At 36.4% G+C, this 16,098-nt stretch overlaps 1 protein-coding gene across 3 annotated transcripts in view; it reads right to left on the minus strand.

Moving 5' to 3' along the window:
- Positions 1-16,098, minus strand: part of KCNK2 (potassium two pore domain channel subfamily K member 2) — a 130,018-nt gene that overhangs the window by 43,463 nt on the left and 70,457 nt on the right. For all 3 annotated transcript variants that reach the window (XM_041773516.1, XM_041773447.1, XM_041773365.1), the window contains exons 4-5: positions 13,600-13,760; positions 10,561-10,747 (exon numbers count right to left, since the gene is read on the minus strand). In XM_041773516.1, the coding sequence (XP_041629450.1) occupies positions 10,561-10,747; positions 13,600-13,760 (348 nt within the window). The remainder of the gene's footprint in view (positions 1-10,560; positions 10,748-13,599; positions 13,761-16,098) is intronic.

A 16,098-nucleotide genomic window follows, 5' to 3' on the forward strand; every position in this document is an offset into this window, starting at 1 on the left:
AAGTTGGGTGTAGAGATTCATAAGTAAAACAAATAAACTCAAAAAAATATTAATTTCAACTGGTACATGATAAGTTTGAAATGTTTGAGGTGTCAATAAGTGGAGGTACATAGTAGGATCCTTAAATTACAGATCTAATGCTCAACAGAGCAGAGCAGGAGACAAAGACTGTAGTAAGAACAACACAGAGGTGAGATGCTTAGAGGGGTCATGGATGTACTCAATTCACAAAAATTCAATCTATGCATTGAGAAGAACAGCTAATAAATAGCAAGTATATATTAAAGTCAAACATAAAATATCAAATGTAGCATCACTACACATAAATTAGACTTTGAGTTACCCACGATGACATTTTCAAATATCAAAGGGTCAGAGTAAAAAGAGAACATTTTTCTATCAGGCAAGTAATATGAATAGACACAAGTTCAGTTTTCTTTTGGGACAAATAATAATTTGAAAAACATAGTTTCAAAAATTAACAATGTTATTTTCAAAATATTGTAGAAATTTTACCTTGTGTAAATTTTTTTAAAATATCATTTCTGGGAAGGACTGTGGAGGCCCAAACACATCTCATGATGGTTAAGACTTGGCCCAAGGGAGAAGCAGCTCTACAAATTCACAGAAGTGACTTAAGAAGTGTGTGTGGAAACTTGTTATATGATAGGCTCACTAGAAAATTCCATTTTTCAAATGTTTCCATTTCAATGAAACCAAAATGACATTTTTTTCCAAGTACTTTCTCTTTCAAAACCAGAAAATCTTCATCCAAATAGTTGTGACTCACTTATTAACACATAAGTTCACCAACATGTTGATTTTAAAAGTTAGTTCATACTCAAGATGACTTTTATAAGCCCTCTTTCTTATAAACAGGATGTCACAGTTTGAAAAGAGTAAATTAGCTTAATCACCAAAAGGTCTATATTTGGGTAAAATGTTCATCCCACAAGTTTCAGCGTATTCTAAGCCTGAGCACAGGGATGGGGAATGTTCCCCATCCTGTACTGCCACTTTTAGGATAAAATATCAGCCATCAAAGGATCTAGGTAAAACTAATGTACACAAGAGTGTTGTCAAATAACCCACAAGTCCTACTTACTTTCTGATAGCCAAGATTTATGAATGAATTTTTAAATTATTTCGACCACTTGATCCATAAATCCAAATTAAAATAGCTGAAATATTAAGATAACTCACTTAAAAGGAGCTGTTAGTCTTATTTTTAAATCAGAAAATGTCAACAAATAATTTTTTGGCTGTTGTAAGCGTCAATTTTAGTCTAGCGTACCTGGGTCTCTTGCTGATTAAGAACTTACGGTAATTTCTCTGTCCTAGATTCACTGCCTATGCCCTCCACCCCCATCTCCACTCAGCCACTCTCTCATTTTTTCCTCCCTCCACAGACTCCTGAGATGCAGCCTGCAGGATGCTATGACCTGCTCTCCCCTCCTGGGTTCCTCACCTACTTGGCAGGATCAGCAGCTTGTGGCTACTGAAAATGTGGATGCACGTCTTTTCCATTTTCAGACCTTTCTAGCTAATTACTGTAGGCGAGCAGACAATGATTATAAAAATAGCAAAGAGGGGTGTAGGTACAAAGTTTTTAGGAATCTTACAAACTGTTCCAAGTAGTTAAAAATAAGTCTCTTCCTGACTCTCATCAAGGTGATGGTGCCATTTTTCTCTGGATTTCTCTTAAGTTCTTAAATAAGGAAATTAGCCAGAATCTAATCTGATCTAGCAGATTAAACTTCTAAAAATATAGCTCAAGAAAGGTTTATTATTATTATTATTATTATTATTTATTATTATTATTATTATTACTTATGGCATTATTGCTGGAACTCATTTTAGCAATAGTGGGTTTCCTAAACATTTCGTTGGAACTATTCCTCCATCTTGCATTAAGAAAGCCATTTCCTACCTGGCCCCAAAGAATCACTCATTAGGGGCCAGAACAGCCCATCAGGCTGCAGCAGGCACATCCAGGTTTGTTTGTCTATTTGTTTGTTTGTTTAAATAAAGACCTAGTAGTCCTATATATCCCAGTCTCTGCTCATTTCAGCCGATTTCCAAAATATTCAAAATCTGGTTGAGAGAGAAGAGTGAAAATTAAGACTTCCTGATTGCCCACCTAAATGAAATCATTCCATCCTAAAGCCTTGGGAGGCAGGTGTTGAGGGGGGTTGTATTCCCACTCTTCACATTTCCATTGATACAGGACAGGGCTACTAGTAAGACCATTTGCCATAGATGGAAGCCACATCTCCAGCTGCCTTTATCAGTAGACACTGATAATTCAATTGCCATCACTCTCACAGTCTGTTCAGAACTCAGGAGTAGAGGACCACTTTCATATTGGCTCCTAGAAATCCCAGCAGTAAGTAGTCCCACTTACATAGGGAAATCAGTCTCAGTAGGTAAAAGAACATATGTCAGGCCACACAGGAAAGGAGGCAGGAGAGGTAAAATTCTAAGCCAGGGCTCCCTGGCTCCAAAACACAGGCTTTTATTCATTGGCCAGGTTGTCCATGTCACCTATGATCTCAGCAGCTGTTCTTCCTATCATTTATCCACCAGCCTTTGGTGTCCATACTGCATGACAGACACTTAGCTAGGGCTAGAAACACTAAGTCAGATGAGGTGTGCCTCTACCCCTTCTTCCCCTCAACCTAGAAACCAGGTGGGTCTGAAGAGAAGTACTATTTTATCAGGACCCTCACTACCTCACTTCTGTCCTCATTTCAACAGTTTCTAGCAGTTGGCCCTGTTCTCCAAAGAACTTGAGCATGCGATGCCCTCTCCTACTTATATTGAATTTTCTTTCCCTGAGATGCTTCTGAACCACAGAACATTTATAAAGAAAAAAAGAAGATAAATTCTGGATTTAAAGAATCATCTAGCTATTTTGAACTGAAATCATCAACTCCATGACCCCATCTTCTGGTTTATTTTATTTTATTTTTTAAAGATTTATTTATTTATTCATGAGAGACACAGACAGAGAGAGAGAGGCACAGACATAGGCAGAGAGAGAAGCAGGTTCCTTGCAGGGAGCCTGATGTGGGACTCGATCCCGGATTCCGGGATCAGGACCTGAGCTGAAGGCAGGCACCCAACCGTTGAGCCACCCAGGTGTCCCCCGTCCTCTGGTTTAAAGTAATATTTGTATTACAGAATATAGATACAAACATAGAACTTTGCTCTAAAGAAAATGGGCATCATTTCTTTATACTGGTCTTTAAGTATTTTAATTTAGATATCAAATACTGATCTTAATTTTTTGTTTGGCTTTACTTTTTATTAAATAAAACTATCCTGCCATATAAAGAGGGGAACTTATTTTATGTTTTAGTATGCTTTTCTTTTTTATATTAAGCAGTTAAACTGAATGAAGAATTTTCTCAGGGCTTCAAGAACTAAGAGGCTCTTTCAATAATGTTGTAAATTCTGCTTTCTTTTTAACAAATGGAAGAATGACTTCAGTATTAAACCATAACTCACCTAACTAAGTCAAACTTCTCATATGCTAATAGGTCAGAAAAACAAAAGGCAAAAACTGGTAACTAAACCTCTCCAATACCTGAACCTATATTTGGGGGTTTTTAATTTCAGCATTCAAGATGTTGTCCATTTCCTGCTAGGTACATGGTTTAAATTTAGGAAAATAGCCATTAGAAGAGCAATAAGTTTCATGATCATAAAGAAAGATCAACACACTGTCACTCATCCTTTACAAGGAAGGAGACCGATAGTATTTAGGATGTGCACAGTTGTTCCTAGAAATTACCATCAGGTCTCAATATAGGGCAATTTGAAATCTTTTTCATTACACTTAGTACAATTTACCGCCTGTCTCACTAAGCCATAACTATCCATCACTGACTGTTTTCCTTTTCATTTTTTTCTGCATATATTTTCATAATGCTTCTATATATCCATTCTGAATCTGTAAAGTTAAATAACTTCCTAGTTTCTCCTCAGATCCTAGGACTTCTGGACCATTTGGATCAAATCCCATTTAATTAATCATGCAGATGTTAGCCATTCTCTTGTGAATTTTCTGAGAGTTGCTGGCTGAATCAGGAGGTGGCCAGACTTAGCAGTATTTTCCTATATTATAAAACAGAATGACTACCAGGAAGAAAAGTTCCCTATTGAATTTAGTTTTTGCTTCTGAATTTCAAACATTCTTTCCCAAAGGAAAAGGAACTAGAGCAGTCATTATCACTAAGTGCTAAGCATAGTATCTAATACACAATATGTGTTCACTAAATATCTGAAGAAACAGAAGACAGATGAATATAATACATTTCTCTGGCAGTTACATAAACCCTTTCTGGTAAAAGTGATTTTTCTGAGACATTGGGGTGGTGGTGGTGATGACAGTTCTTCAGTAGATCTCAGTCCTCATCAGCTACTTTCCCTCTTATCTACTGAATTCTTGGCAAATTTTTACTGTTATTGACCAGTTCAATAACAGGAAGTTTAAGAACTGGCCACTGACAAAGTTGCAAAACCTTTAGGCAACATCAGGAACTGTTTTTTAGTGGGTCTCTCCAAAAAATCTGCTATGATTTTCGAGCAGAGATTTATTTATATGTTTTCATGATAAAATCCCCCTGCTCTAAGCACTCTACCGAATGAGTCATCTTTTCAGGCATAAGGAAAAGCAATAGTTTGGTTACTAAAAACTTCATTTCCAATAATGACTTTGAAAATATAATTCCAAGGAAACATTATTCTTAATATGAGATATACAAATATGTTCTTTCCAAGTAAAAAAAAAAAAGTGATGTCAAATGGCTATACGACTGTGAAAATTTGTAAAAATTTAGTAAAGGTAAAAGTACCAGAAGAATTTTAACTTGGGAGGTCCTAAATTGTTTCTTCTGTATAGAGGAGCATAAAGCCTGATTAACTCAGCAAGCTCTCTAGTCCAGAGGAAGACATTCCTCTGCCCAATGGTCCTTCTAGCTGGACTTAGAATCAAATTGACAGGAGACAGATTCAACAGGGGAAAATCAAGTTTAATAGGTGTGCAAGCAGGGAATCCATACAAATATGAAATTCCGAAGACAATAAGGCAACATGAAGCGTTTGTGAGCAAGGAGAGGGTAGGGATATGAGGGCAAGGCCATTATCAGGAAGGTGAGAAGAGATGTTTGGAGAAACAAAAGATTGTCCTATTATGCAAGTACATTTCTTGGGTAAAGGGGAGTCTCTGTTAATAGCTCTCTTTCTGGTATAGGCTCTCCTTTTCGACGTCTTTAGGCAATTTTGGGGGAGGCAGAAAGTTTTTTCTACGTGTGTTGGGTTTTGATTACTTTTAAATTGAAATAATCTTTGTGCCACAGTGGTCCATCTCAGGGTAGCCTGCCCTGGGCCCCTACGCTTTCAATAACTACCTGTGAGATATGGAAAATTTCACTGTTCAACTAAATATACTAAATTTCATTGATCCAAATTCCAAGAAGATATATTTGGATGGCCAAATAAATTTATACTCTGATGGGAAATGTGTTTTCCTAAGATCAACTATGAAGATTTCTTAGAAGATCTAAATTTTTGGCTAAAACTTTTGGTTTTTATTAGAAGAGTAGGTAATGTGAGGTCATTGCTTTGTGAAACTATGAATTTTTATCTGGCTTTCACTCATTCAAATTATGTCTTATGAACAAATCTGGTTTATGAAAGGGATGTTTTTGAGAACTTCTTTACACAGCTTCAAAACAAGATGTGGAAATGTTTTCCTTGACTTGCATGACACTCTTACCCTAACAGCATATATAAAGATACTGGAAAAGAATTTTTAAATTTGGTAATTATTTGACTTCTCAACAAACTTGAAGAATCACCACTTAAAAACAAATCGCAGACCTGGAAGACCAGTAGAGGCAAGCCTGAATAAATAGAACTTAATCTGTCCCACATTTCCACATAATTAATATTACTGCTTAGGCTGTTTTAGGTCTCAGTCCACAAGGTAAGCATGATTTAACAACTTAGCACTTCAGACTTTTCATCAAATGAAAAATAAAATGGCAAAAGTCAAGAAATAGAACACAGGATATTAACTTAATTCTCAAACATAATTTTTGCCATTAACTTTAACTTGCCTGTGTAATTTAACTATAAATTATAGGCACTGCTAAAATCAAGTAAATGACACTTTGCTAAGTTATTGACTTTATCTTTTTTTACTTTTTAGGTAGGATTACTGTGTGCAAGCGCTAGTCTTAGTAATAGGGGTCTGTTTATTCATGTGTAAAGTAAATTCAGGAGTACTCTGTGGCCTCCTGGGTTCTTTTGAGTTAGGACATTGAGAGCTAGTAAAGAACACAAAAAAGCCTATTGGGAAGGAGCAGACACCAACCGCTAATGTAACCAACCAGGAACTAAAACACCTCCCTTGCATAAATATAAGGATAAAATTAAAATTTTCCAGGTCTCTTCTTGCAGAAAAATTACTAAATGCTGAATTCCTGTGTTCAGTCACTTACACAATGAGACCTGAACATTATGTCAATCTGTCTTTACTAGTGATCTGCAAATGCTTTTGATTCAACATCACCAACAGTGAAAAGGTTATGCACATGCAAATTTAAATGCATGTTTATTTGTCAACCAGAAATCTATCATGTTCGGGGTGCTCAGTGGGTTGGTTAAGTGTCTGACTCTCAAATTCTGTTCAGGTCATTGTCTCAGGGTCATGAGATCGAGCCCCATGTGGGGCTCTGTGCTGAGCATGGAGCTTGCTTGAGATTCTCTCTCTCCCTCTCCCTCTGTCCCTCCTCCTCACTCATGCTCTGTTTCTTAATAAAAAAAGAAATCTATTATGCTCTTATATATTATATCATGAACACTATGACATATAAAAAAGAAAAAGTAAGGAATGAGGCTTAACAATACATGAAAACAGAAGTCATCCTGTTTGCCTCTCATTGCAGAAAGTATACCTGGCATGGATTTTCTTGCTTATACCCTGAAAATGAGCACTCTGTTTCAGAGTTCTGGTCTAAAACATCACATCTTTACTTGTTGCTTTTGAAATGCTTCTAATAATTACACCAAGATTACAACTTGTATCCTAAAAATTTATATATCACTTTCCAAATTTACTTAGTTTCCCTTAATAGCATCAGTTTGAGGAACATGTTGATTGGTCTTCAAAGGAATTCAATAAAACAATGTGAATGAGCCTTCATCCTACTCAAAGCAGGGCTGGCGGGTGTGAGAAGGGCATCAGATGATGAGTGTGCATTACAGGAGGTATATCTTTGTGTTCTTTTGAGATTTAAAGCCTAATCGGCAAGATGTTCAAGTTGGAGAAATACATCCTTTTTTTCCTTGGCAAAAATACCAAAATTATGTGATAATACTATCTGTAGTGACATGGAACTTCAAAAGGGAAGGTTCTACAAAGTAAACACTGGTATTTCCCAGATAGGATACTTGCCTTTGCTCAATAGCTGACTTTTGCTTCACGGCCACAAAGTACCCAGAAGCAAAAGCTATTTATGTATACTCACTCTACTGAATTAAGTGAGGCAATTCTTTTCCCAGATCCTTAAAAAAGAACTCGAGATCTTTGTTTTTTCCAAAGAACCTTGCAAAGAGTACACATTTCCTACCAGCCTTTGCCATACCTGCCTCATCCACACGCTCCTTCCAAAACCACTCTCTGGTCACAAGGACCTGGCATGTAAGAACACTTCTCTAATGTATCTTTCTCAACATTTGTCACTTTAATCCAATCTCATTCCTTTGCTAATTTTTTGCAGGACATATTTCTGGTGCTTTTGATTATTACCTCCTCTGCAAAATAAAAATAAAATCACAGTAATGGATTTAGCGAGGGGGTCAATACAATACAAACCTAGTACTAATAAAGATGTTTGTTAGATGATACTTAATGTCACACACATGTCATTTTGTGACCATGTTCCCGACAGTGCTGTGCCATGACTCTGAATTTGGGGTCCCCACTCATACAAACAAGATATTCTCACATGATCTAGCCAGTTTCAAAATGCTGATCTCTTAAGGTTAGTTTTTTTTTTTTTTTTTTTTAAAGGTGGAATGCCTGAGTGGCTCAATCGGTTGAGCCTCCAACCCTTGATTTTGGCTCAGGTTATGAGGGTTATGAGGGGTTGTGAGGTCAAGCTGCTTATTGGTCTCCCTGTCCAGCCAGGAGTCTGCTTGAGATTTTCTCTCTCTCTCCCTCTGCTCCTCCCCCTGCTTGTGTGTGCACTCACACTCTCTAAATAAATAAATAAAATCTTTAAAAAAAGGTATTTTTCCCATCTTCTACAAAACCACAAAGTAAAAATATTTGTTCTTTTTTTCTAAGCCATTTTATACTGTGGTCACAAATACAACACTATTTTAGGATTCCACCCATTTTTTAAAAATCTATAACCTTTTTTTTTTTTTTAACCAGCCCAGGACACATACTGGACTGACAGGGTCTGTAAATTTCTTAAAATAACACATGCACTGTATTATAGTACTGAAAACTATTAGGAGTAGAACTTAAATTCTCTTACTACTCCCTCAAGAGATAAATATGTGCAAGGATGCACATGTTAATGTGTTAATTAACTAGATGGTGGGAATCCCTTTATAATGTATACATATATCAAATCACCATGGTGTGCACTTTTAATATCTTATAATTTTATTTTCAATTATATCTCAAGAAAGCTGAAAAATAAATGAATAAAATGTCACAGAATGTGACATAAAAATTAAAATAACACATGCAGTACAAGGCTGTTGGCCTTAGACTACTCATTAAATACCTCTATATTCCACAGCTGTTGTAAGACTTTATTCATGATATTTATAAAGTGGTGCAAGAGGCCAAGGTTAACATATCCCAGGTCTGAATCTTGTTATCATCTCATTGTGTCTTACTTTCTCCTACATTAATGCACTTGCCACTTCTACTTAAGTCAACCATACACCTTCTATGAGAGGTAGAAAAATAGATATTTTAGGACAGAAGTTATAAAGAGCTAGAAATATATGATATTCTTCTCGCTACATTTTGCTAATTAGAAAACTAAAGGATTTCCAGCAAAGTGATGCATTCTCCTCTTCTGGGGCCTCCATCAGTACAGAGATGTGTGCACAGTATTTTTGACCAAAAGCAAAGCTTCCTTCATGGAAACATTTCCATCTTCAATGGAATTTGGGCTTTGCCAGATTAAACAATAATTAACAAGTCAATAGAAACAGATAAACTCTCAGCCTTCTCTGAGATTTTATAGAACTGTGCAAAATATTTTTTCTCTGTAAACATTTAAGAAGTTTGAGACAAGAAAGATCAGTGAACAGCCAGAAAGTATAAAACTCTCCTAAAATTAAATTAGGCTGGTGAGTTTATCCTGCAAAATTTAAAAGCACATTCTTACTGTAGTGTTTAGCATGTTTTTCTAATACTTGAAATTGGATTTTTTAAAAAAGAATGAATGGTCAAAACAATCCATGACAGAACACCACTGTGCTTACTTTTACCACCATTATTATAATTAATTTAAAATTGGAATTAGAACAATAATGATAATTGGATAATATAAATGATAAGGAGAGAGTTAAAGTAATAGGAAGTTAAGACCTAAGCGATACAACAATAAAGCAAACTGCAATTGCAATGGCACGCAGAAAAGGAAATAACAAAAAACACAAATAAAAAGTGTGGACATTGGTTAACAAAAACAATACTGTCCTGAGAATTGAAAATTAAATGAGGTAAATATCTTAGAGAAAAGGTTTTAAGTAGGTTAGAACATCTTCTGAAGTTGGCAGGTGTTTTTTAAAACTGAGACATGAAAAGGCTTAAGTAAAAAGAGCAAAGATAAATTAAACTCGAATTTGTCTAACACTAAAAGAAAAAAAAAGAGGCAGATTGTCTGGTTTCTGAAATTAGGGTGGGAATATAAGATTCTGAACAAATAGCAGCTTACATTTCTTTCCTAGAATGAAAATAAATGTTCAACTGCACCCTTCTGCTTATCTCCACTGTAACAGAACGACTTGTCTCTCTGTCACTGTGACAGATCAAATGGTCTTCCCAAATCCTAATCCTGAGAACCTCAGAACATCCGAAGATGTAATTAATCTGAACTCATCCTGGAATAGACTGGGCTTTTCGTCCAGTATGACCAGTGTCCATATGAGAAGAGGGATATCTGGACACAGCAACAGAGACACGGAGAGAATGAATGCCATGTGACACTGCAAAAACAGAGACAGGAGTAACAGAGGAGGACGGCCAAGGTCAGATGGCCTCCTCTAGAAGCCCGAAGAGACAAGGAGGGATTCCACCTAGGGTCCCAGAGAGACCATTGTTCCTACTGTCACTTTGATGTTGAAATTCTGTGAGGCGATGAATTTCTTTTGTTTAAAGCCACCCAGTTTCAGCACTTTGTTGGCCTCAGCAGGCCTGGGAAATGAAGACAGACACTATGTTGTACTGCAAACCCAAGCGAAAAGTCTAATTGAAGGACCTGGGTTAGGTGAGTAGTGTCGGTGCCAGGAAAAACTTACCTGCAACGTAGTCACCAAATCCAATGGTTGTTAAAGTGATGACCACAAAATAAATGGCATCCAGGGCACTCCAGCCTTCTATGTGCTTGAATATGATCGCGGGCAGAGCAACAAAAAGTACACAGCCAAACAGTATAAATATGATTGTTGAGATGATGCGAATCTTGGTCTGACTAACATTCCACTTCTAAGGATGAGAATGAAGAAAGCAAGAGAGAGAAACTGATTGAGATTTATTGATTACTGGCATACCTGCAAAGCTAACCTAATACACTGTTTTCAGTGAATTAGCAAAATGAGCATGTTATTTTATTTCTTTTTATAATTCATTTTCAAATGGCTTATAAAAATTGGGTATAACACAAATAACAAAACAATCAAATGCTAATGATGGTGCTACTTTACCCTTACATACCTTTACAACAGGTAAAATACTTTCAAAATAAATTACATTTGCTCTGAGAATGCAGTTTCAGATGTACATCATTCTTTGTTTACTTGAATTACTTCTGAAATATTTCTATTCTATAGGTATACTACTGACTGTGGGCCAAACATAATCTAGAAATATATGAAAATAAACAAAACTGAATGATGGGCTAAATATTTAGTATTGAGAATTGATAAAATTATTTTTATGAAAAATTTCTCCCACTCCTGTTGATTTCCTATCATTCATTGTTCAACCGATTAAACTGAAACACCTACAGACTTAAAGTCCACAGTTGATTCCCCAGATGAATTGTGTCTGTGTTCCACGGCCTTAAGTTGTACAACTAGATAAATCAAACATGACATAGGGCAAGGAAAAATCTTCAACACCCCTATGCTACAACTGTCTTTTCACCTTCTTCTCTTATCAAGAATCTCCACCATATCACATACTAGGTTTGTACATACAGTAGTTTATCTCCAGATCTTCGTTTGAAGCTAATCACTATATATTTTTCATCTGTAACTGGATCTGTCCTATCTGCTATTAAAATTATAGGTCACATTCCCACCATATAAAAACCACTGAGTTTTAGAACTTGAAAATTTCCTAGAGATAAAGATCTATGAAATCATAGGGTGGAAAGCGAAAAAAAAAAAAAAGTTTCTCTAGTCCACCATCCTTAAAGCACAAGTGAAGGTTAAGTGAATTCATGTTTGTAAAGTTCTCACAGCAGTGTTTATAGTACTAAGCCCGGAATCATGACCACTGGAATGTATTCACCACCAGGGCACAGGATGCATTTTATGCACTGATGTAATTACAGCATCAAAAACATTATCAGGCATCCAGTAGGCACCCCAAAATTTGTTGTCAAAATAAAATGAATAAACAAAAACAAAAAGCAGAATCAGAACTGTAAATACATAGAACAAACTGATGGTTGCCTGAGGGGTAGGGGAAGGGCAACTGGGCAAAATGGGTGAAGGGGAGAAGGAGATACAGGCTTCCACTTACGGAATGAGTAAATCAAGGGAATGAAAGGCACAATGTAAGAAAAATAGTGATATTGTAATAGCAATGCAATGGGGCAAATGGTAACTACACTTGTGGTGAGCATAGCATTATGCATAAACTTGTTAAATCACTAAGTCATACACCTGAAACTAACATAACATTATGTGTCAATGATACTCAAATTAAAAAAAAATTAAGCAAAAAAAAGTTAATATTGATACCACTAATCTTCCCTGTCAATTAATATAAATAGGAGATAACTTTTATATCACTATAAGAAAAGTATAATACCCAAAACAGGATGAAACTCCTATTTTAGAATAATCATACCTACTCCGTTCCAACTGTAGAAATACCTGAGTGTGAACTTGGAACTTAAAAATAAAACATAACTAAAAAATCAATCAATCAATCAATCATGACTATGCCAAAAACTGGAACTATGAATTGAAAAACCAATACTCAGTGGTCTTATTTCGTCAATAGAATTAAATGTAAAATACTTTGTTGAAATGTTTGTGAAAAGATGAAAAGATCTTTGAAGAGTCAATAAAATGTATTTGTAATGCTGAGGTGGTAGTAACATGTCCTTTATAATCCCACCCTCTCATGCAACTTTTTTCTTCAAGACTAGAAGCTTGTAATCATAGTGGTATTATTACTATTTTTCATTTACCATTCTAATAAAAGCATTTTCATTTCACTTATTTTTTTTCTATTGAGTATTATATAGCCATGAAAATCTTCTTGTAGATTACTTTTGGTTGTACTGAATTACATCCCTTAGATAAGTTTCTGTTAATGATATCACTGAATTAAATTATATGATCACCTTTATTATGTTTGCTGAATAGGGTGTCCTTCACAAAGGGGCTATATAAGTTTAGAATGCCACTAGCAATGAACAAAGGTACCAAAGCAACTTTTAAATTAGAAAACACTGTCATTTACTAGCTGTTAAGCTTTAATTAATTTATATTTATTTATTTATTTGAGAGAGAAAGAGGGAGACAGAGAGCATGTACATAAATGGGGATAAGTTGGGGTGGGGAGGCAGAAGGGGAGGGAGAGGAAGAGGGAATCTTAAGCAGATACTGTCCTAAGCGTGGGGGAGCCCATCTCAGGGTTCCATCTCACAACACTGAGATCATGACCTGAGGTGAAACCAAGAGTCTGACAGTTAACTGACTGAGCCATTCAAGCGCCCCAAGCTTTTATTCATTATCTCTAACTCTCAAAGTGATGTCTCCATTGCCAGTACCATTATTCACATTAAACAAATAACAAAATGGAGATTTCAGGGTAAAATAACTAGGTTAAGAGAATACAGCAAGACAAGACATCTGGAATTGGAACCAAGGATTGTCAGATTTCTATTTCATTTCTGCATATTTGGGGATTTTTCCCATGCACTAATTTACTCATTCAAATTAAGTATAAAAATAAAGTGAGTTTCATGCTAAGAGAGGTACACATAAAAGGTTACGGAAAACCCAATAACTTGATTGCCTAACATATCTGAGGTGACAGAAAAGTTTAATTGAAAAAAAATTAAACAACATATGTAGTTAAAAGGCTATTATACTTACAATAAACGTATCTTCCACTTTTGCAATTCCTTTTCCAAATATGGTCCCTAGTTGATCACCAACTCCAGCCAACAAAAAACCAAAGAGGGGAATTCCCAGTAAGGCATAGATGATACAGAATATTTTTCCCCCTTCTGTGCGCGGTGAAATATTTCCAAATCCTAAATACAAAAAAAAATTGTTTTCAGTTGTTTATAAATGAGTAATAGTTTAAAACATATGATCTTGTTAAAAAAAAAAAAACAAGACAACTGAAAAAGGACTTGGGCTATATCCATTTTGACCTCAAACTTTCTGGTTGGTTTCTTCTTTCCAGTTTGGGGCTTGGCACAAGTGGAAGACAGAAACTACCCCCTCAAGCCATAAAGTCTGCCCTGAGCCAGCAAGACTCTGCCCATAACTGACTCCAAAACAAGGATGGATTTTAACCTTCACTACCTTCCTGCATTACACCCACCTACCTTTGTCCCACAATTCTCACGTAAACCTGTAAGTATTAGTGGTGTTTTGGAGACAGTCTTTGAGAAGGCTAGTCCTCTGTCTTCCTGGTGTTGACCTCACTGAAATAAATTCCTTTCTGGTTTCACCACCACTCATCTCCCTGCCTTTGGATTTTGTCAGCAGTGAGCGCCTGATCCTGGTCTGTTTGGGACCCCTGGAGCCAGATGCTCTTGCAACCCCGTGCCCCAGCTACAAAACCATAGACCCCAAATGGCACCACTTAGGCTAAATCCCCAAACTGGGGATTAATGGCTCATCTAGCTGCAATTTCAACTTCACCCATAAATGCAATCTTAGTCTTAACCTTAACCAGTAGGTTAGGAATTATCCTATCAGAGCCACATTGGCCTTCTCCATCACCCTCTCCCCCAAAGGAAGATGAGATGATCTGCTTCGTAAGACCCCCTGTTCTTCCCTCTCAGGGAAAGCTACCTTGCCTGGAAAACCGTTTTCTTAGATTAATAACTTTCTTGCCCCACCCTTATTCTTTAAAAATGTTGCTTGCTGTATGATTCCTCGGAGCTCCCCTCTGCTCGCTAGATGGCATACTGCCTAACTGATGAATCATTTAATAAAACCAACTAGATCTTCAAATTTACTCAGTTAACTTTTGTTTTTTAACAACCTCAAGAGTAATTCAGAAATTCCCCAATATCAAAAGATATTACTCATAGGTTTCAACTAGTTAAGAATCCCTTTTAAATATATTTTAATGTAAAATAAGCAATAAGCAAATAAGCAAATATTTCAACAATCTACAAAGTCTAGCTAATGTTCTAATTAAAATAGATGATGAAAACCAGGGGGTAACACATGCAATAAAGCCAATATTTTCATTAAATTTCTTTCTGTATCTCTATACTGATAATACTGTTAACTATAGAGCTTTCATTGTCATTTATTGAGAAGGAGCATTGACAAAATAGCATGGATAGAGGAAGGCAACTTTTCACATATGGCGTCTACACATTTAACTCATTTACCTCCCATCTGTTCTTATCTACTAATGCTTTGGAGTGCTGAACACCAGAGCAATATGTGCAAAGGATCCATCCAGGGCAAGTGTGAAAAGGGCCCAGAAATCTTGTATCAAGGTAATTTTAAGGGAAAATTTTTAAGCTGAACTATCTGGGACAGTGTATCATTTCTGAATGCTATCCAGGAATGGAACTCAAGAATCTAAACCCTGTCCTCTATTCTAACATCAATTAGTAGAGTAGTAAAAACAAGAAAGGTTTGCTCAATCAGCAGGGTAGGCTGTTTTGACATGGGTTCTTTGACCATTCCAGAGAGTCTTGCTAAGATCCAACCCTGTTCTTTGTTGCTTCTCCAGATGAATAACTACATGGTCTGAGATAGGGCCAACATCTGAGTTATCCTATTCCATCCCATTTTCTCTTTTCGATTAAGAGGACAAATGTCTTCAGAGTCATATCCATAAGAAGTAACCTACCTCTAGGAAGGGCCAGAAATGAAAAATAAAGGATACTGTCAGTGAGCCCTCTTGCTCAACTGTAGACTCCAACAGTTAAAACCAGAAATAGACAAGATTGCTTAAATCATGACTTAACTAAAATACATTGTGCTTATTTCTTACTACCATTTTTAAACATTCCAACCACCAGACCAGAAAAGCACTGATAGCAATGGAATGCCTAAAGACTTCACCCCACAGGTCCCCTTTCCCTGCCCATGACCATAGGTTGAACACCTACTGACCCTCACCCATGATCATTCATCTCTGCCTGGTCTCCTGAATGTAATCCCCTACCCCTAATCATTCCTTATAAAACTCTAGGTGTCCATCTTACTGGTGGAGAAGTCAGTTGTTAAGACTTGAACCTGCCATTCCTCTGGTTGACGGCACATGAAATAAATTTCTGCCTTTCTTTTTTCCAAGCCCCCAATAACTCTTGAGTTATTGGCTTCTCTTGTGGTGAGTTTGTCTGAGTTTTTTGAGCAACAGTGTTAATAAAACAAGCCAGGAGCTATGCTTCT

Source organism: Vulpes lagopus, chromosome 1, assembly GCF_018345385.1.
Source record: "Vulpes lagopus strain Blue_001 chromosome 1, ASM1834538v1, whole genome shotgun sequence".
NCBI classification, from domain to species: Eukaryota; Metazoa; Chordata; class Mammalia; order Carnivora; family Canidae; genus Vulpes; species Vulpes lagopus.